We start from the raw sequence: 22835 nt of genomic DNA, 5'->3' as shown, positions 1-22835 counted from the left end.
GTAACACTGACGTGTTCTGGTGTAATGCTTCAAGGTTACAGTAGTTGGAGGGCATGCTGTTCATCTGCATCGTCCTGCTCGTCGGATCCTCCAGCAGCAGACACGTGTGGCTCCAGTGAAACTCTTGTGCACTTTGATAGCCTCGTTCAGGGTGGCTTCCTGAGGAGGGATGCCCAACAGAGACGGGTTCTCCAGCAGCTGGCCCAGCTGCAGCACACCCTCAAGAGCTACAGTAACAGTATCTACTTGAATCAAGACATTCTAAACTCAAAAGATGACAGCAGCCAACATCACAGTGGCACCAGAGCAGGCGAAAACAAAGGCAGTGAGCTCACTGAAAAGGTAATGACATGATTGTTCATGTATCATCACAGAGAAGTTGTGCTGACCATGGTTGGAGTGAATAAGGCAGGTTTGGCTTTTCAGAGAAGCTACAACTTGCCCGTTTTTATCCCCAATATATACCACAGCTAGTCAGTTACTGCAAAAATCAGGACTTTTTTTCTTCACTCTATGTATACTTACTAATATAATACACTCTTCTATTAGGTATACCCCCCTTCCCCTTCAGAAGTGCATTATGGGCTAGATTAAACAAGGTGTTGGTAACATTTCTCAGAGATTTTCTTCCATATTAACATGATTGTATCACACAGTTGCTTTAAATCCATGATGCAAATCTCCTCTTCCACCACATCACAAAGGTTTTCTTTGAGTACAGCAAAATCACTGCCATGTTCAACAAACCAGTGTGAGAGAATTTGAGGTATGTGACATGGTGCGTTATCTTATTAGAAGCAGTGGTTACACTGTGGTCATAAAAGAGACATGGACATGGTGAACAATAATGCTCAGGTGTTCAAACAATGCTCATTTGGTACTAAAAGGCTGAAGATAATATCCCGCACACCTTTACCACCAGCTGGAACTGTTGATACAAGTCAGGATGGAGCCATGCTTTCATGTTGTTTACACGAAATTCTGAACCTACCATTGAAATGTTGCAATAAGAATTAAGACTCATCAGACCAGGAAACATTTTTCTAATCTTCTATTGTCCAGTCTTGGTCAACACATGCGAATTATAGCTTCCGTTTTCTGTTCTGAGCAGACAGGAATGGCACTTGATGTGGTCTTAGCTGCTTCAAGGTTGGACACGTTGTGTGTCTAGAGACGCTCTTCTACATACCTTGGTTGTAACACATGGTTAAGTGTATGACACTGGTAAATGTCATCTTCTTCTTTCTTCATTTGATTGAGAGATACGTTTTTTTTTGTAGTTTTGCTTCTGTACACCTCAACCAAAGAGAGCTTGCGTAGTTTTGAAAACAAATATTTAGGTAAAATAAGATGAACTTGAATGAAAATAATGAGACAATGAGAAAAGTATTTTGGCATTGACATAAATGGTTCTCTGTAGAACTGAGTCACTTGTGATGACATAAATGCTAATAGAAGTAGGAGGATTAATCGCGAAGTGTGATGGGCTATACTCTCTGTTCAGATTCAGGCAAATGCTGCAAAACTTGATCGGTCAGCGCTTCACAGTGCAAACAGATAATGACCCAAAAGCATCCTGCAAAAGCAGTCCAAGTTTCTCCAGGCAAGGAAATGCAATACTCTTCAATGACCAAGTCACTCATCTGATCTCAACCAGCTTTTTTCAGTTACTGCAGACAAAACTGAATGTAGACAGACTCGAGGTCGCTGCAGTAAAGGCCCTAGCAGATCATCTCAGGGAGGAAACGCAGCATTTGGTGATGTTCATGGGTTTTAGACTTCAGGCATTGATGCAAAATATTTTCATCACGTTATTTTGTCTAATTAATCTTGAACCTCTAAAAAGGGTACTATGTATAAAAAAATAGTTGTAATTAACTTTGCATTAACTGTTTTTGGAATTTAAAGCTAAAAATCTGCACTTCAATCACATTTCGATTGTTTGATTTGAAATACACACACACACACACACACACACACACACACACACACACACACACACACACACACACACACACACACACAGTGGCGGTGTAAAAACAATTCTGTCTTTCAGTCACAAAATATTTTATCTCAGTTACCTTGTATTTATCAACTGGTTAAACTACGGGCATATCATACTGGCATAAAGGCCTGGATGACCTCTAATTCCCTACCTCTGAATTCAGACAAAAAAAGGTCACAGTACTCAGACCTAAAAAATCTTAGAAAAACAGTGTCTCACTAGAAATTCATTTTAGATATTTCACTTTTACATGGCATTACCTTGGAAAATATCTAGCACTGCTTTCTTTCTTCTGCACAATGTCCTCAAAATTAGAAACATCCTGTCTCAGAGCAACACAGATTCCTCACTTGTAGGCTGGACTACTATAATTCATTAATATCAGGTTGTTCTAAAAGTTTCCCAAAAAGCCTTCAGTTGATCCAAAGTGCTCCAGTGAGAGTACAAACAAGAGCGAGAAAGAGAGAGCATATTTCTCCTATACTGGCTTCTCTTCACTAGCTGCCTGTTAAAGCCTGAATTAAATTTAAAATCCTTCTCTCTGCTGATGGTTGCCCCTCCATAAACCTGGTTTTGCTAGAGATTTCTTCCTGTTAAAAGGGAGTTTTCCTTCTCACTATCACTGTTCTTGTTTATAAAGGGTCATGTGACTGTTGGGATTTTTCTTTGTTTTAAACATTGTAGGGTTTTTACATTACAGTGTAAAATGCCCTGAAGCAACTGTTGTTGTCAATTGGTGCTATATAAATAAATCAAATTTATTGTAATTGAATGTAAAAAGTTAAAAAAAAATGCATTGTTCATTTAACTGTAATAATATATTTTATTGTACTCATGAAATATGATATTTGTTTTTATCAAAAGGTGCATCATCAAACCCTTGATTAATTTTAAACAACCTCATGTCGACATTTTTGAGCACCAGAGTTAAACGTAAGAACAACAGACTTCACTAGAGGTCTAATCACTGTGGCCTAAAGCAACTAGCGACTCAGTGTTTCACTGTATTTTAAACAAGTTTCATTTTCTGCGAAGAGACGGATGAGCCATGCGGACAAACATTTAAAACACTCTAAACTCGAGGTTCACTTTGAAGTTTTTTCCAGCGCTTTCAACCACATCTCACACAGTCTTCATCATCAGGGAAGGTAGTTTGTTACACTATTAAAATATACCTGCTCAGTAGCTGTTATAAAAAAATTAAAAAAAAAAAAGCTTGTCAGTCTGTTGCATGGCAACAGACTGACAAGTGACAATTGAACAAACTCCATTCACCGATGAAGACCATGCAATACTGTTGAAAGCCTCGGAGAAAAAAGCTAATGAGACAGTCTTGAAGGGTATTTATACTCCTTTTCAGGGTCAAGACCAGTGTTATTTCTTCAAAATATTCCTACATAATAAATAAAAATTACAAAAACTGAAAGCATCGGATTTGCATCGTTTGGATTAGGATGCATTACGCTGGACATTATTTGGGGAACAGTTTAGGATTCATAAGGCAGCATAGATATGTCTGGATCCGGATTGTCGTTGGATTAAAAAGCACCACTGATATCTAACATATGGACGGACTTCACAGAGTCGACTTCCCTGTTCTCCTGTTGTATCATCGATGGTGGCCGTGGGGCTCAGGTCAAAGGGAGGGTAGGGGTCTGGGAAGTTTATTGTGCATGTGAGTTTTGGAACGGCATAATGCAGGGGGGCTGTTGTTGTTTTTAGGTCAGGGGAGCTGACTGTCTACTATTTGGTGGTGGGAGTTTTTTTGTTGGTTGGCTGGCACAGACACACAGAGTTAGGCACAGATTTTGGAAGGCAGCAGGGAGGACCTCCCGCTGGGCCCGTCCCGGCACCCCTCTCACTCTCTCACCGTCCCCGGGCAGTAATGAGGGGATCCCCATTGTCTCAGCCATTCTTGTCCTTTTTGCTTTTGATTTGGGACTCTGACAAATACTTTGGTGGTAGGCTATCAACACCACCACCACCAACCACCCTCACACCCACCCCTCTCCTTTTGCACCTTACTTCTTGCTCTGTCTGTCACACACACACACACACACACACACACACACACACACACACACACACACACACACACACACACACACACACACACACTGACTGGAGTACTTATGCAATTATTCCAGTTTGAATCAGGTCATACCACTGTCCTTTTGGTGTCTGTTCTCTCTGTGAAAGTGCCGCCATTGTCCTCACTAACTGATCAAGTCTGTGAGGAGAGTACACTTGACTTAATATTGACCCAATGTGGCGTGGTTTTGCGGATGGTTGGCTGACAATGGGCCATTGTTCAGTGGGATCCACCCTCTTCAAGACAGACCTGCATCATGGAGTCCTCCTGCACATGGTAGGCCTCCAGCAGGACAGTTGTGTGAGTTAAACTTGACTCGGGCTCTGACGATCTTAGCCGACCATGCCTCTGCAAGTCATTTTTGGCAGTGGTCAAAAGAAGTTCTTCCTAAAGCCAAAATGACCATGTCCTGCATGTGAACTTTCCACTCATGTGCCAGTCTATATCCTGCAGCATGAGGTGAGACGAGGCCACAGAGCTCAGTTAGACAGAGTGGCTGAGGGACGGTCTTGTCCTTCGCCACTCTGCCGTAGCAGAATGGTTTCCAGCCACTGACAATTACCCCGCCATGCTACAGGGCAGCTTGGGAAGTCAGGGAGAAGTCACACACTGTTATGCCAGAGCAAACAGGAAAGGCTCTTCCAGTACTTCACATCCAGCCCAGGACAGGCAGTGGATGGAGGGGTGGGTAAAAAGTAGAGAGGGGTGGAGCGGGAATAGACAGAGAGAGAGAGAGAGAGAGAGAGAGAGAGGTTGGATAGCAAGCTTGTTTTTTAATTTGGATTTCAAACTGCCATTGTCCACATTTTACCAGAGTCAAGTGCCCCTTGTGCATGGACACTGAGTTCGGTGGACACCGAGTACCATCCTCTAACTAAATTAAATTTAAAGAGACCAGTACTTTTTTTGTTTAGTGAATGATTAATTCCAAAGCTATTTGGTGTTGCCCGGTTACAGAGATGGACGATCCTGAACAACAGAGGTTTTTTTAAAGGCGATAAAAAGATCCATAATTTGGCCACCCATAGATATTCTTCACATTGTTATTACAGATGATTAAGCTGACGGCACATTCGTTCACATGGCTTGGGTCCTTTTTGGCTTTACTCGATATTCTCAGCTTCCACACAGAAGATTTTTTTTTTTTTTTTTGAAGCAAGGATCTTTTGATAATAGGAGGCAGGCAGCACAATGACTTCCAGCAGCACCTCAATGCAACAGTACCGTATCACAATTAGCAGCGCTAAACAGGCTGCACAGACAAGTCCACTCCATCTCGTATGGAGCCTCATCCAGTCCTCTCCGTTTTGTCTGACAAATCCCTCCATTGTTCCTCTGATGATGCTTTTCTTTCGTGGGAACCCTGGCTTGTCTTGTTGATTAGATCCCCTTTGTCTTCCTCCCCTGCAGTGGGCTAGTCTGGAGATTGTGAAACCTCACACTGTAGTGGTGGCTTAATGCCTTAGCATACTTTGTTTATTAGATGATGTTTCAGACATTTATTGGAATCAATATGAAGAAGTTTATTTAAGTCATTAGCTATAGAGTGGAAATAATCACTGTGAATAAATTTCAGCGATTATGTTGGTTGAGATTCATGTAAAAAAGCAAAAAAACGCACTACAATCATCTTAATTTTAATATTTTGTCCCAAAGGAGAAACCCATTCCACCACCACCAGCACCACCACCCAAAGGCTTCTATATATATGGAGATGTTGGTGAGCTTGGATACAGAAAAAGCTCCTATCATTATACAAACTAACATCTCTGTGGTTATCATAATAACTTTGGTTTGGTTTTCCCACCTTTTCAGGCACAGGGAAGACCATGCTTATGGATCTGTTTTACTCCCATGTGAAGAACAGTCGCAAAAAGCGAGTCCACTTCAACGGCTTCATGTTGGACATCCACAAAAGTTAGTAGCATCCTCCCATTCCTCGGCTCTAACAGCCCAATGTTTCCTTGCATGACTTTGTAGAAGTTTTCCGACTCCCCGTGCACCGGAGATCCTATATTTATCCCTCTATTTGTCCTGAAGCCGTCCTGCTAATTGTCTACCATTATGCACACAGGTGAAATTACTGCTTTATTCAGCACTGTCAGTGGGTTTGGGTTGCCGTCGCAGGTGTGCTTTAAGATGTGCCTGACGTTTGTGTGCTGCTTTAAAGGGATCCATCGGAGGAAACAAAGCCTGCCAAAACGGAGGTTAGGGAAAATGTTCACCTATGACCCCATATCACCGGTTGCCATGGAGATCAGTAGTGAGACCTGCCTCTTGTGTTTTGACGAGTTTCAGGTGAGCAACCATGTCACAGGGACTGTTGTAAAGCGGAACATTACACAATGAGAATTTTAAATACTGTTACGTGTTTTGATATTTGTAACTATTGCACTTATATACTGACTAAAGCTGCTCCCTTATTCGCGAACGAGCACCACAGCGGATGGCTCAGTATGTCTGATGTGGATATATTTTTGTCCTGGATGCCTCGCCAGTGATTTGTGCCTCCTCCTGGTGTCGAACTAGGGGTTTTCACACATTAATTGAAAGCCATGTGCTTTATATATTCACTGATAAATATAGTGCTAGTTAAATTTTCTATATTTTTGCCATGCTATTGTTTACATGTGCTATTAATATAAAACGGGGATACGTGTCTGTCAAGTCAGGCTGGATGTTTCATAAATAATATCTGCGTGCTTTTTCCTAGTTTTAAAAGAGGTCACAAAGAGAAAAGAAATAACTGGGAGTTTATGAAGTTTTCAAGTTTTATTCCCTAATATTTCACATTGTTTAGAGTGAATCTGACTAGTTGGCTTTTACCAAAGTGTTGCTTTATTGTACAACAACCCAACTGAATGCTGGGGTCAGCAGAAACTCACAAATCAGACATCTTAAAATCTTTAAAGAATAAAACAAAGCGATAAACTGCTGTTTATTTCCTGCAGTTGGCAGCAATTGGCAGCAATTGCTTCAAGGTTGACCTCTATTTCTGTCAAGATAAGGAACTAGAAAAAACTTGTTCAACGTTGCATTCTCTGTATTTTAAGTTCAGAGTTCTCCTGTGAACAACTGCGTGCTTCTAATCCAAATAAAAAACAGGACTGGGGACACCTAGTGGCCTCTTTTAAATATAGCACAATTGCAAAATGACTTCCAGTTGTATTTTCTCTCTTTAGTGTGTTTAGTTATAGTTTACTAGGACAGATAAAGGTACATTGTTTAATCTCACAATAGTTTGCTCTCAAACCATTACAGCCACACTGTACACAACTAAAGGACCCCCTTGAGTCATTAGTGATGCACAAAGTTCTCACCATTAGAGGTGAGAACCACTACTGAGGCTGTCTACTCTCTGTGAGATTGTTAGTCATTCACTGTAGTGAAGAAAAACACGTGTTTCTGCATTCATCAATAGCCAGCCAAACACATCTGTTAGCAGCACAATGTTGCTCCTTTTACTGATATCATTACAGTTAATGCCAGCAGGTCAGAGGTCACAGAAGGTGCAGTTGCTCCCTCTAATCACTCTCCGTGCATCTGCGTGGATCAAGAGCCGCTCCTTTCATCTGGCCGTCTTTCACATTTTAAACCGCGGCGCTGTTTGTGCATTCTCATTGATTTGTTTTGTTTGCTGTCGCCAGCTTTGCTGTTTTCGCTTGTCGACTGTTGCTACCGGTGAATGGCGGGGGAAACAAGTAGACATGTGCGCGTTGTTTGTGATGCATAAATAAGAGGTTGCGAGGTTGGGAGAGTTGGGGGTTTGGGGTGTGGGGGGTGTGAGGGGCTATACCAATCAGCATCCTCCACCACTCAGCCATGCAAATGAAGCTCTGGGTATCAGTCGCACTCTCCTGCTTCCTTAAGTGAGTGGAGCTAGAAAGCGACTGGCGGCGGCGGGTCAGATGGATCTTATCCTCTTAAATGCTAATGACATTTTTCCATTCTCTTCATTAGCGCCATGCCATTATCAGTAATTTGTAGCCCCCCCCCCCCCAGCTCTCCTCCCCTCCTTCCTTTTGCGACCCCTACCCGGCTCCTCTAATGAATACTCGCCATTGAGAGGTCCAAGATGGAAAGATGGGTAGAGAGTGAGAAAGAACGTGAAAGAGTGAGAAGAAAACGCTCGAGCATCATTGTCTCAGGGCCTCAGTCACTGTGTAGCCTCTGTGAAATTGCTCATAGGTTGTGTACATAAAGAGGTGTAACATCAAAAGAGGTTTAATTTGGCACCCGTGTGCCTCGCTGTAAACTGACAGCCGCTTGAGTAATTGGATGCTCATTTAAATATCGGCAATGGCTGACAGAGATTGCACCATTATTTTTTTGTGCTCCACAAGTGCTACATCAGTCCCCCTCCACCTTTCTCATCCTGTGGGTACCCATTCTCTTTCCCTCTTCCCCTAGTCATTCAGCAATCAATATTGCCCCTCATACTATGCCCGTGTGGAGGGCACATGAATAAACAAATCCATGTTGTATAAAAGGTCATTTTTAAATGATTCTTTTGAAATGAAAATAAAATCCTGTGGTCGCAGGAAATGGGGGCCCCTTCAGAGAGACACTGAGCCTTGGCTTTCTGTTGATTCTCATTACACGCACACACAGTCACACACACACGCTAATTTGATGCCCTTAGCCACCTCTCCTTAGCAAAATCAAGGCTTTAACACAAATGTTAATCAAGTATTGGCAAGGGCAGTGGGGCTAATATGCAAAAAGCAGAAGACTCTCCAGAGTCTGAAAGGAAGCATATGCTGTGGGTATGGCCATCAGAAGTGCCTGTTATATACAGGAAAGTAGGTAAGAGGGAATAAGAGGAGAGGGCGGGACAGATGCATGACTGCAAAGTCTTTCTTTTATTCAAGACATTTTCTTTTAGGGTTTTTAAACAAGAAAAGTACTTTAAGGGTCAAGAATTTGGCATTACAGTGAGGCGGTTTTCTCACAATGGATTTCTGTTTGTGCATTTTTACATCTTCTTGGGAGGAAACATTGTCATTTAACAGGATATAAATTACTGTTGACATGAGACCGACAACTTTAAGTTACCAGAGAGGTTGGAAATCCTTTGTGCCCAACTTTCATCGGTCGAGCATCACGTTAAATAAATGTCGCTTTGACAACCGCCAATCACAGGGTAACATTTCTCCCTTTATAGGTGTTCAAAAGAACAACATAGGTTCGAGAGAGAGAGACGCAGACGAGAGAATAAGAACAAAAGTGAGAGCACTGGATTAGTAATAGAAAGGTCAGAGCTCTTCATTTAACAGCTAGCGACTCATAAACGTCCTTGCTTCAGTGTTGTCATCGACCTTTGTTCATTGTGGACTCATGGAAATGATGTAGATGAAAAAGGCAGCAGACAGTTGAATTGGATTTATGTATTGTCACACCGTATAGCCTTGTGTCTAGTACATACAACACACATGCACTTTAATATGCCTTTATGTGGACATGCTTTGATAGAAGCTTTGTCTGCCGTCATGACCCCAGTCCTGCCTCGCATTGCTTTCTTTTTATTATTCTTTCATTCCTCTTGTTTTTCGGCTTCGTTGATTAGCTCAGGTCTTTTTCTTCGCCTCAGCTACTCCACTCAACGGAAGGCCAGTTCTTGACCATTTGCAGTAAATTTAAGTGCCTGAGTGTGTGTTTGCATCCATGTGTATACACGTAAGTTTGGGTGGCAATGACCACACAAAAAGGACTGAATGAGCACACCTGAATGACACTGATCAACATGGAGTGATGATGGCATGTTGTGACCTCAAACACACTCGTGCACACACACAGGTGTGGCAAGAAAGGAATAATATGAGATGCTCCTCGACTTCTCTGGCTCTCTTCAATCAGGTGGCGGACATTGCCGACGCCATGATCCTGAAGCAGCTGTTTGAGACGCTGTTTAAAACTGGAGTGGTGGTGGTGGCTACCTCCAACAGACCCCCTGATGGTATGACCAGCAAACATTTTATGCACGTTTTAGCTATTCCTTATTAATTATATTGTTGTAGTCTGTAGCAATAATAATATATCTTGTGCATGTCTTCCCATTCTACTTCTTTTCTTAAAATTTTATTTAAAGCAATGAGTTAAAAACCAAGAGAGTCAGCTGTAATTTTAGCGTCTCAGCAGAAAACACTGTCAACATCAAGATAGATGGTTGCGACTACAAATTGTCAGTAATATAGATATTGAAGTGGGAGATAATAATGAAATCTCAAAATAGAAGAAATTTGATGTCTTTCATTGCAGCTTCCAAACATGTAGTTTCAAGCTTTGTCATCTTCATGAGTCTGAAAACTGTTAATTTGGGGAAATTTAGCTCCATTTATAATCTGACAGTGCCAGTGAAAAGCTAATATACACTCAACTGATATTTCATTAGGTAAACCACTCTAGCACTGGGTTGGACACCCTTTTCCTTTCAGGGCTGTTTTAATTCTTTGTGGCACAGATTCACCACGTTAACATGATTGCATCATGCAGTTGATGCAGATTTATCAGCTGCACATCTGTGATGCAACTCTATTGGTGCTCTATTGGACTGAGATCTGATGACTGTGGAGGCCATTTGAATACAATAACCTTAATTTATTGTCCAAGAAAACAGTTTGAGATGATCTGCGGTTTGTGATATGGCGCATTAACCTGCTGGAATCAGCCATGAGAAGATGATACACTGCGTTCATAAAGAGATGGACGTGATCAGCAACAAGATTCAGACAGGCTGTAGCAGTAAAGTTATGCTGAGCTGATACAAAGCTAATATCCCCCACACCATTACATCACCAGCAGCAGCCTAAACTATTGATAAAGCACCGGATGGAGCCATTTCATCTTGTTTACTATTGAAATGTTGCGGCAGAAATTGAGACTCAGACCAATTTTGGTGAGTCTGTGCAAATTCAAGCTTCAGTTTCCTGTATACCCTACCTACTTCAAGGTTTGATATGATGTACATTCAGAGATGCCCTTCTGCATACCTTGGTTGTAACAACAGGTTTTGCTATTAGTTCTGCTCTTCTCTGATCTCCGACATTAACAAGACATTTTGAACTGCAGAAATGGTGCTCACTCTGTTTCACTCTGTGCAGGCAAACCATCAGAAAATCAGCAGTTCCTGAAATATTCACCATACGAAACTCAAAATCACTTTCCTTCCCCTTTCTGATGCATCTAATGTTTGAACTTCAGCAGGTCGATTAGACTCTATATGCCTCTATACGCCTGAGTTTCTTCCCTGTGATTGAATAATTAACAAATCTGCATTAACAAAAGGTTGAATAGGTGTACCTAAAGTTGCCAGTGAGGGTACTTACAACCATAGATTACTTTATTTTGACCACAATTGTCTTCAAAATACTTTTCTCCTGCAAGAATTGAACCAGCTGCGTCCTGTTTACGGCAATTGACCAAAAAAACACCTCACCTCTCCCGCCTAGACATGACGCCATCTTTTAACAGGCTTTGATGTTGCATTTACTGCCCGCAGAGCAAGGATGGAGAAGGAATTAGCAAGTGATCAACGTGGAGATAAATGCATGATGTGCTATCTAAGATCTTCATCGTCTTTGGGTACATGTAATGTCGATGTCTCAAAGCCTTGAGTGGGTACGGAGTGAATGGCAACAAGGTGGCTCTCATAGACAAAGATGCGCGTCTCTGATATTTACTAGCTATTAAGAACAAAGCCCCAAACCAGGGAAACTTGATAGAGAGGCTACTTGGTATTAATTACATGGTTAATGGAACTCTAAAAGCCATAGGAGACAACTAGACATGAAAGGCATGCATTTTCTGTGTTTATTGATGTGGAGATGCTAGTATCAAAAAGCCCTAGACATGCTTGGAGGGGGAATTCAGAGATAGGTTTGTGCTAGAACGTTCAGTGTTTTGTTGTTTGATGGGGGTTTAATGCAGCTGAAGAGGGATGGAGGGATAAATGGTGTCTTTTTTTTTTTTTTTAGATTGGGGGGCATTATAGTTGATAGCATGCAGTTTACATTAGCCCATTTAATTCCACTGATCGCAAATGTTTTTAATTATTAGGCTCTATTGAATTATGTATTAATCCAGTTCCAGTAAAGTGTGCAGTGGCACATGTCTCCTCACTCATTAGCAGTGCTGCTCTGGCCTTGTAAATGGTAAATGGCCTGTATTTTTATAGCGCTTTACTAGTTCCTAAGGACCCCAAAGCGCTTTACATATCCAGTCATCCACCCATTCACACACCGGTGATGGCAAGCTACATTGTAGCCACAGCCGCCCTGGGGCGCACTGACAGAGGCGAGGCTGCCGAACCCTCTGACCACCACCAGTAGGCAACGGGTGAAGTGTCTTGCCCAAGGACACAACGACTGAGACTGTCCAAGGTGGGGCTCGAACCGGCAACCTTCCAATTACAAGGCGAACTCCCAACTCTTGAGCCACGATCGCCTTGTCACCTGCCGACGCACTACTTTGTTTCCTGTTCTGTGTTGACTGGGCTGACACTGTTGAGTCTACATACGCTAGCTTAGCAGTAGCTTAACTCACTAGACTTCAGCAACTTGAAGTAACAGCAAATGCAACTCAGTGCCTCTTATTATGTTACACTTATAGTGTGTACAAAGCTAGCAATAGAACACCAGAAAAACAAATGATCTATTCCCATATACAAGTGTAAAGTATATGGGAATTTACTTTACACTTGACAAAGGGCATTAAATATGGAGCTTCAGGAGTGAAGGCGCGCATATGATGCTAGGAATAGGGTGAGATGGAGGCAGGGGATCCGCTATAGAGATCGAAAGAAGAAGAAGATTACAAAAATGGACTAATGGTTTTAGGTTCCATATTTTGAAGCCTCAGTGTTTGCATTTTGGCCGTAGTCATTTTAAGTTTCTGTTTGTTTGTTCGGGTCAGTGCTGAGAAACAGACTAACAAAGCACATCATAGAATTCAGGTCCCAAAGTCAAACAAACACTGCAGCGTGACTGAGAGTTCAAAACTGTCTAAATTCCTTCATCTTTAATAAAATGATCAGCTGCTCCTTTACCAGGTGTAACAACTAAGTTTAGCATCCAGGCATCCATGAAAACAGAATTTATTAAATTTAACAGAGTTAGAGGTTAGCAGGAAGTTAGCGCACTAGTTTTCACCTAAACATACATAGCATGTTCTGACTGAGAGATTTCTAAAAAATTCAAACATACAGCTCTGCTATCTCTTCCAACATAAATGAAGACAGAAAACTAAACAGCAGTGACTTTTGTAGGGTTACTGAAGTTGGACTAGCTGGTATATAATGATGTGCTACTAATCCCTAGCAACACAGCTATGATAGCATACCATAAACACAGTGGCTGGAGGATGAACGCTAACTTTTTTCCACTTGATAAAAGTTAACGTGAGGATTCCCGATGGTTAGGGACAAATGCAATCGCATGGCAGGATGCTGTAAATGGACCAAACTTCAGTCAGGAGAACAACTGAGATAATCCATCCACAATACGAGGTTAGTCATTAATATGCTGCAACAACATGGGAATAGAGCAGCTGCCAGAGAATTCAACATTAATGAATCAATGATACGGAAGGGAAGGAAGCAAGAAGAATGAGTTGAGTAAAGTTTGACTTATCTGTCTGTTTTGTGTCACTTAATGCACCTTATAATCCGGTGCACCTTATGTATGAAAACAGACCCGTTCATCAACAGTACACCTCATAATCTGGCGCCTTATAGTCCAAAAAATATGGCATTTATTTTTTAAAAGTCAAGCCAAACTTTTAGAAGGGTTGTGTGAAAAATTAAGAACATCTGTACTGTTTCTACAGGAATTAGGGTAGGGTAACTAGCGGCCAGGTGCTACTAATCAAATGTAGTTGATTAACTGATCATCAGTGTGAGCATCTGCCAAAGTGAGCGTCTGCCAGAGTTTTGGCAGTTTGCTAGTATGGAGCATTCAGGTGTGTGTTAATACAGTGCAGAAAGAAAGATATCAGCAGTGATCTTAAAGAAGCAATTGCTGTTGCTGCCCTTTACTGTGGGAAGAATTATAAAGCCATTTCCAAACAATTTGAAGTTTATTATTCTACACTAAGGAAGATTCTTCAAACTGCGCATACCTCAGAAAAACTGCAAGCTCCATATCTCAGACTCTACAGGTTAGCATGTTAAATGTTGAAGTCCAGGAGAGTACAGTTAGAAAAAAACTGAACAAGTATGACTTGTTTGGAAGGGTTACCTGAAGAAAAGAGCATGGCAGCACAGCTTTTGTTTCCAGAGTTGCACAAACCACAAGACTTCTAGAAAAAGTCCTTTGGAGAGACTTGACCATAGTGGAAATGCTTGACCATATTGCACAGCACATTTTATGAAGTCCAAACACAACATACCAGCACAAACACCTCATAACAACTGTCAAGCACGGCAGGAGAAGGGTATTTTGCAGCCACATGATCTGGGAACAGTCATGAACTCTTCTGTATACCAAAGTATTTTAGAGTCACATGTGAGAAATGTGTTTCCGTAACAAGAAATGATCTCAAGCACAGCAGCAAATCTAAAACAGATTGATTATTTTCTAATTTTCAGCCAATGTGTTTCAAAGGCCCAGTCGAAGTCCACATCTCAACCTGATTTAAATGCTGTGGTTGGACCTTAAGAGAGCTGTACATAAACAAATGCCCCCCCAAAACGTAACAATTACTAACACAATTACTGCAGTGAATGTTTAGTTTTTCACACACTGCTTCTGCATCGTGGGTTAGTTTTTGTTAAGTAAATAATGACATGTGTAATACATCACGAGTTTTATGTATTTACCTCATTTTAGGACATTCTACAAGGACTAGATTTGCACCAATAAAGGAAGAAAAATGTACGTCCCAAAACACTGAACTCTCTTTCATAAACCTTTGGCATATTCCAGTCTCACAGGGCACAGTCCATTACAGTATAGAAGTTATTAAGCAAAGGTTATTTTTGTGTCAGGTCCTACTGTAGTAAGCTTAAGTCCAAACATCAACAACGGCCACTTGTTTGCATTTGCAGCTGGAGAGAGCTTGAGCCTCGCTGTGTGTGTGTCTTTGTCCCTGTTTGTGTGTGAATCCCTATCTGTTTTATCTGTCTATCAGGGATGCTACTTCAGATGTAATTTGTTCCAGCCGAGCTAATTGAAACCTCTATTCAGCGAGCTGCTGTGGACATTGTCCGTGCTGAAAAGGCGACAGTCCTTTCTCTGGCCACCATTGTTTGGGAATGTAATGAATTTTATGTTGCTGCCGCTGCCGGTAGAGAAATCCATTTTTCTCCCCTGGTCCCAGTCCCTTTTGTCGTGCCTCCCCACCCATCCTTCAGTTCATCAATAGCCACTTTATCTGCCAATCTGTGGCGAGGGGATGACATTATTAGAAGGCTAAACAGCAGCTCTAATACAGGCCCTCCCTTCCTCTTTCAGATCTGTACAAAAACGGACTTCAGAGGGACACCTTCCTACCTTTCATCGATGTGCTGAAGGTAGAGACAAAGTCATCCCTCTCTCTTGTCTTTCTAATTTATTCAGTTGTTTATCTCGCGCGCGCACGCACGCACACACACATACACGGACACACACTTGCATGTATGCCTCTGTGTCCGTCTTTTTGCAAGTTGCTCTTAGTGGTTTGATGTTTTCTGCTTCATGGATGCTTCACACAGTGTCACAAAGCTGTCTTTGATCATACCAGGGCACACTGAAAGACTCACAGAGAGAGAAAGGCAGAGAGAGATGGAAAAGAGTGTGAGTGGGTACAGGTAATGTGAATGGGAGAGTGGGAGATGGGTGGACTAGCTGTGACTGACCCAGGCTGCTTGCATTTCAAAAGTAGAGGGGGGTGGTGGGCGGGGGGTGGAGCGGAGAACAGGAGCGATGTGACGGTTAGCATTTCTAGCGAAAAATCTACTTTGCAATTTAAGCAGGTAGCACCATTATCCTGCCTGCATCCCAGATGATCATTGATGTGTTTGGAGTGATCGTGATCATAAATAATTGCATATTAATTTGTTGTCATGCATTTTGCAACAGAGGAGGGCAGCATTCTTGCGCCTTTTATTGGTATTTTGTCTGAATAGTAAAGGCAAGCGTTGACACTGCTGCAATTTTTTTGGGCAAGATAGCAAGTGAAAGTAAGCAGCTTAGCGTTATTAAGAATTTAAAACTGAGAACCCCTCCTCTGACACTAAACGTACCGGATAAACTCATAATTGAACAATATGAAGTCCTGTAAGTATGAGGCACCTGAGCTGTGCAACCTTCCAGTTTCATATAATCACATTGATGCAAACCACTTGCACTGCCATCGTTTCGTTATGTAGGACGGCCAATAATTAATAATAAGTTCTAATTTACCAAAACTAAGAGTTTCCTTAATGCCCCAGGTTGACCACGCTGACTTTATTAGGGATTCCCTATAGAATATCTTGTTATATATTATGACCTTTAGTTTGAAAGCAGACATTTTTTACACACACACAGTCACATAAGCAGTGCTCGGCTAAGGTCTGGCTCAGGCACACTCCTGGTATGAAGTAGTAGATAAATGCTCTCTTGTGAGTGCGCTGAAAATCGCCACTCATACTGCTGCTTGAATTTTGTGGCTTTTTGAATGAAATTGTTGTTAAATTCTCATTATTATTCGGCATGCCTCATTTACTTTTAATAGGAACTTTTACACAGGATTATACATATACAATAGTAAACGCCTTATTATTGACTTTTGGTTTATTTTTGAAAACAAATGCATTCGTTTTTGTTCATACTATGATGGGGATTTTGTTAAAGAAATACAATACATGATATAGAACATAGTCACTCAGATTAATTTAGGCTTGGTTATTTATGAAATGACTTAACATGGCATTGCCTCTGAATATATTCAGGTATCACAGTATTTTTAACCCTAAAACTCCGATTTATCTCTGATATAATAAATAATCTGTTGCATTACAAATGCTAAAGTGAATATGTGTGCAAAATACAGGCAATCTAACCTGACCAGAGTTATCAAACCACTGTAACATTAAACACACGCACATTTGAAGTCAAACCCACTAAAAGTTGCATAGAGTCTTGGACTCACCCTGCACCCCACCTGCTAACCCAGCAGCAGCAGCACCCTTGCCCTCTCTAATCCACCCTCATCAAGGTCCTGAATGCCTGCTGTCCCTCTCTGCCCCGTACTGGCTCCTCTCTTTCAGGATACCATGTTTTCCTTTGTGAGGCCATCTGGTTGGAGGGTTTGGGGGTGTTTTTTAGGTGGGGTGCTATGGATTCTCTATAGTGATCTGTCCTGTAAAGTTAAAGCTTGCTAACTAGCTGACCCTTAATAGATTGAATGAATGCTCGCAGGGAGCAGCCGCTGACTCGGCGCAGATCGCCTCCGCATGTGCATGCCAGCGTGTGTTTCTATGGTGAGTGCAGGAGAGAAAAGAGGGTGTTAACATACAAAAATAGCCTCTGACCTCCTCCCCTCATCACCTGAGCCGGAGTGGTAAGGGTTAATCCGCCACTTTTGTCCGCCTCGGATGATGTCTTTATCTAACTGTTGACTTCTGATTAGTTGGGTCACCTTTCCTTCTGCAGCTCCCGATCTTCCACAATCATCCAGTTTTATATTTAAAAAATGATTTAATGACTTGCAACGCACGGGCTACATACAACTTCATTTAATCCAGAAGACGCTGTTTATTTTTTTATTGTTCATCATTTAGTTTGTTTGCTATTTTTCATCCACACAGTCGTTTGTAATCTCTCGTCCTTTGTAGCATCTCTGTAGACTCCATTTATGAGTCTATTCAGTTGTTCCGGCGTCTTTTTCTTTGCAGCCGCTGCAAAGCTCGTAGTTTCGTGAAATACAGGGTTTGGGTTTTTTTTCTTTCTTTTTTTTAATGGATGCTGCCAGTATTGTAACGAAGACACTCTTTCTCTCTCTGGCAAACTGTCCTCGCTCTCCACTCCACTTTTCATTGCCCATCCTCTCTCTCCACCCCTCTATCCCCACTCTTTATTCTATCACCATCCTGTTCTGCTCGCTGGCTTTACTCACCCAAGGTCAGGTCTCTGTATTTTGGTAGCAGAATAGTGACTTTATTTTCCCTCCACTTGTTCGATTGCAGTTGCGCACAAAGCTGCCGAGGGGAGAAAAACATGACAACAACCCTGAGGCAACTTTGAGTATCTCTGAGTTTCTATCTGTTTTTAACCCTTCTTTTGATCCACTTTTCATCTCTTTTTTTTTGTGTCACTGTCAATACTGGCTCTGTGCTGAGCAGTTGGTGATGAGAAAAAATGAAATATATAAATCAAAACAGAATGACAAAGAGAGAAAGGGAAAAACTGAAGAATGAGAGGGACGTGGTCCTCCACTGAAGACCTTGGTAAGAAGGACCGTGTGTGAAGAGCTGGAAGAGTTCAAATCAAATAGATTTTGATATTTGATGACAGTCATTGTCTTTTAAAATATTTAATGGCAGCATGCTTCGAGGGCAAAGCTCACTTCTTTCATATCAGTGTCTCTCGCTGTCTGTTCTGAAACCTGAACAAGGGGTGATAGGACAAATCGATTTCTTTTAAGCACAAAGAATCAGACCAGGATCCTAATTGTTACCTAAATTTTAATTATGGCAGTTACCTTGGTTCCGTTTGGGCAAATGATGTTTTCCTGTTTTCTATCAGAGTGTTCAGATGTCAGATGTGTAATAGTAAGCGTGTACAAATATAGAAATGTCTCTTAATTCGACTTTCATGGGGTGCGGTTTTGCCTTTGCTAGTCACAGTACAGACAACCAGGAAATCAGGGAAAACAGTAGAAGTCAAGCCACCCCGGAAGTGACATAAAGTCAAGCTCCTCTCCCAGTAGATCAGCTGATCTCAGTGGGAGCCCACATCATCTGGCAAACTGACTAAACTGACTAAAGTCACATGTGCAAACCATGTTCACCCTACCTATCTGAATCACTGTGACATCTTTATTCACTGATGCCTGCTCTGTCGTCTTCTTGCTGCTTTCAAAACCCACAGGAGGAGGTCCCAGAACAGAACTGTGCCACCAAATATAAGTGACCACACATGGAAATAACAATTTTTGGCTACAGTGATCCTAACAGAAATTCTATTCTGAGACTAACTTTATGTATATTACTGACATCAATACCCTTTTGAATGTCAGATTTGAATTATTTGCATCCATTTTAATACACCAGATAATTAGTTATTCACTAATCAGTATCTTTATAGGCAGCAGACTAAGACAGAACACAATCTAACTCGAGACCGAGGTGCTGGGGAGAATTAACTTATATGTAAAAAAAATTTTTTACAAAGTCAGCGGTACAAAATCTCAGATGGATGGGGGTAGTACGGACAGGTTTTCACAGTGCACAGAACAAGAAAGATGAAGTCTCTTATTTAATTTTGCTGATTCCTTTTTAATTGTGCACATAAAGTCCTGCAGGTTTAAAAGACTGCAATGCTACATTGTTGAAGTCTTCTTGTAAAGGTCTTGCAGGTTTATACTATACAAGATGATCAGAGAGCAACTTTTGTAATAAACTGTGTGGAGCCCATGTTTTGCTCGCGTCTGTCACGATCAACAAATGGAGCCTCTGTTGGCCAGGTGCAGGTAGCACACACTGCCCGAGTTACCGTTTTGGTTCAGTCCTGGGCCAACGAAACTCGATGGGTTGAGAGCGGGGGGTCCGGTGGGGTCCTGGATCACAAAAGATGGGGCCTCCAACTCAAACGATGTTTCCCCAAGAGGAGCAGCCGAGGCAGGAGGAGGTTGTGAGAACGACCCTGCAGAACAATCCATCGCCGGCCCAAGGCAGTCACACTTTAAGGGAATAGATCATTAGGTGTAATTAGGGTGTTCACATTGTCACGTACCCCCCCAGACGGCCCAAGAATGAATAAAATCACCAGATACACCCCCAGCCGGCTCGCATGCGTGCACGCACACACACTAACTAAGCAGCTCCCCAGTTAGTGAAAACACTTTGATGTCAGAAGAGTCGTCCAGAACTTGCCAGCATAAAGGCACTGTTTTAAGCTCTCCCCCCCCGCCACACACACACACACACACATCTCTCTCCCTCTCTCTCGACCCCTCTGTCCCTGCCACCTCCCACTTTTTTTTTTTTCCTGTCCCTCCACACAAGGCTGTAAGACACACACGGATGAATGAACGACAACCTTTCCCCTCCTCCCCTCACCCCCCTCCAACCCCCGTCTCTTTTTCAGCCTTCCCACCCTGCATTTCTTTGAGGCCTGGTCAATTCTCCAGGCCAAACAAAAAAAAAAAAAAAGCATCAAATGTTTTCTGCTGCTGGGTAATGAGGGAGTGGACCTCATCAGGGCCCAATAGTCAGCTATCCTTGGCTTTTGTTGCAGCTCAATGGCACCGCGCTCTTTGAAAAACTCAAAAGCAACTTTTTGAGGAGTAAAGGATAGAGAAAGATATGTCATGGAGGGAGCGGGCACAGAGGGGAGTGGAGGGAGCAGGGGGGTAAAAAAAAAAAAAAAGCCACTCTGTTTTTATGCTAAACGGCTGTCCAGTGAGAGCAGTGGACAGCTTGGACAATGACATGATTGGAGCTACATGTGTTTGGATGACTTTCTTCCAAAGAGTCTCTGATTCTCATGTCTGTCATCTCTCTCTCTTGTGTCTGAGCCGGTGAATGCATCTGTGCGAGCAGGGGAACTCTTAATTTGCTGCTTTTCTTTGAATCAGCGAAACGTTTGCCAGGTTTTTACACCACTAGTTTAAAAAGCTAATATTGTTGCCTGATGGTAATAAACCTTAGGGCTGCACTTCTTTTCTTTTTATGGTTTAATCTGTCATGTGTCTTAATAATGATTAAAATAACAAAAACTGCAGATTGGAGTTTCTTTTAAGTTAATTAACAAGACAAAATCTAAAGAGGTGATTATTTAGAAAATAGAAAATACTACAAAATTCCATTAGAAAAACTTCAAAGTATTGCAAATGGATAAATTAATCAAATTGTGAGCCTTTAAAATTACTAAATAAAAAAAAATCTAAAGACTGCACACTTGTGACCAACAAATTTGTTACAACCTAAATATTTTCTCAACTTGCAGCACGAGCGCATTTTTATCATTTTTCCTTAAAATAAATGATCACCTCTTCTATCCGTCCACCTGACGAAAGAAAAAAAAAGCTGTTACTCCACTATTTGTACATCGCCATTCGCCGATTAAACTGAAGGGACTGTTTAAGACGAGATTTAAAAGTTGCAAAGTAGACTGACTACATTTGCGAGAGGAGGTTGTCGGTGGCGGCGTCGGGGTGCGGGGAGGCTGCAAAACCACAATGTGTAGGCGGATAAAAATCTTAGAGGAGTGAGAACTTGACAATCCCCTCAAGATGGATAATCAAGTAATGACCCGCGAGGCCTCAGCCTCATCTGATTATAAATAACCAATGGAATCATCATCACTGATTGTGTTTCCATTCCTCCTTCTTTTCCCCTCTCGTATTTGCACCTCGCTCCTCCGTCAAGGAACGCAACAACCGCCTTTACCGTTGGTACGTTAGAGACGAGGTTCATAAAGGGAGGGAGTTGAAGATGGCAGGAGAAAAGACAAACTGAGATACTAATGATGTGGCGGCAATAGTGACAAGTTTTTTTTTCCTACTTTTTTTTTTCTTTTCTGGAGGGACTATTTACCCGTTGGTGGGGTCACAGTAGGTTGATGAAATGACACCTCCCTTTTGTGCGTGGGGGAGGGCGAGTTTGTCAGGTTGTTATTAAGCCTGATTCAGCCAATTGGCTCAGAGTGGGAACCCCGTTTGTGTGAGCGGACACGGAGATAAAAAGTTGACAGCAGAGAAGAATAGAGTATTTCCGTCCCCTTGCTTTGTGATGATTACTAATTATCCTGCAGCTTAAGGAGGCCAGTGGCAGAAATTCACTGATTTCATAATTTACTGGAGCTGTCGCTGAATACTCAGTCAGCCGATGATGGCTTGGATGGGATGATATGCAGTTCCTCTCTTTTCTTTGATAGAATAGTGGAGATGATGATTATAGTTTGTGCTGTACTCCCTGACATGAATCTTGTTGACGTTTTACTCTATGTGGAAAAGTTTGAACCCTGCATCGCAGGTTCACCCCTGCTGTAACGCACTTGAATAGCTGCAGAACAATGGATCGGCTCGGCAAACCGAGAACAGCTGACACAAAATCCCAAAGCTGTCGGAGGATAGGAGATAAGATGCCGGCTGCCTTCTGCGATGCCTTGTTATTTAATTTAATACTTTTTAGGGTTGTTCTGTATCCATTTTAGTGTGAAAGAAGTGAAGACACAAAGCTCTGATTGTCCATTTTACAGGGTTGCCATATTAACAATGCATCATCAAGACAAATCAAGCTGTCACAATGATTTAAACCTGAAGAAGTGCAATATGTTTTAGCATTTCTATCAGCAATCACCAATATGAAAATCAGAGCTAAGCGAAAAATGTACAAAGTTCTGATATTTCTTTAATTTTCCTTATCTTTTTATCAAATAAAAGGACAAGAATAATCGATTAGGTGTGTTAGATGAAGCCTGACACGTCTTAGACTGTCAGTGTTGTCCAGAAACATTCAAATCTCCTTGTGACAAACATGGAAACTGTATTTAATTTTGTCGTCAGTCACACAGGAGGTCCTGCTGCTGTAAATGCTCACGGGCTCAATGAAGCTGA

At 41.8% G+C, this 22835-nt stretch overlaps 1 protein-coding gene across 3 annotated transcripts in view; it reads left to right on the top strand.

The window, feature by feature from the left end:
- Positions 1 to 22835, top strand: part of afg1lb (AFG1 like ATPase b) — a 30294-nt gene that overhangs the window by 326 nt on the left and 7133 nt on the right. For 2 of the 3 annotated variants that reach the window (XM_004568802.5, XM_024805203.2), the window contains exons 2-7: positions 35 to 342; positions 5754 to 5817; positions 5913 to 6014; positions 6268 to 6395; positions 9954 to 10053; positions 15545 to 15603. In XM_004568802.5, the coding sequence (XP_004568859.3) occupies positions 35 to 342; positions 5754 to 5817; positions 5913 to 6014; positions 6268 to 6395; positions 9954 to 10053; positions 15545 to 15603 (761 nt within the window). The remainder of the gene's footprint in view (positions 1 to 34; positions 343 to 5753; positions 5818 to 5912; positions 6015 to 6267; positions 6396 to 9953; positions 10054 to 15544; positions 15604 to 22835) is intronic. The other variant, XM_024805204.2, reaches the window with a different exon arrangement.

Source organism: Maylandia zebra, linkage group LG15 (genome assembly GCF_041146795.1).
Source record: "Maylandia zebra isolate NMK-2024a linkage group LG15, Mzebra_GT3a, whole genome shotgun sequence".
Lineage (NCBI taxonomy): Eukaryota > Metazoa > Chordata > Actinopteri > Cichliformes > Cichlidae > Maylandia > Maylandia zebra.
The sequence above is the reverse complement of the archived record's forward strand: the minus strand, read 5'-3'. Positions and strand labels throughout refer to the sequence as shown.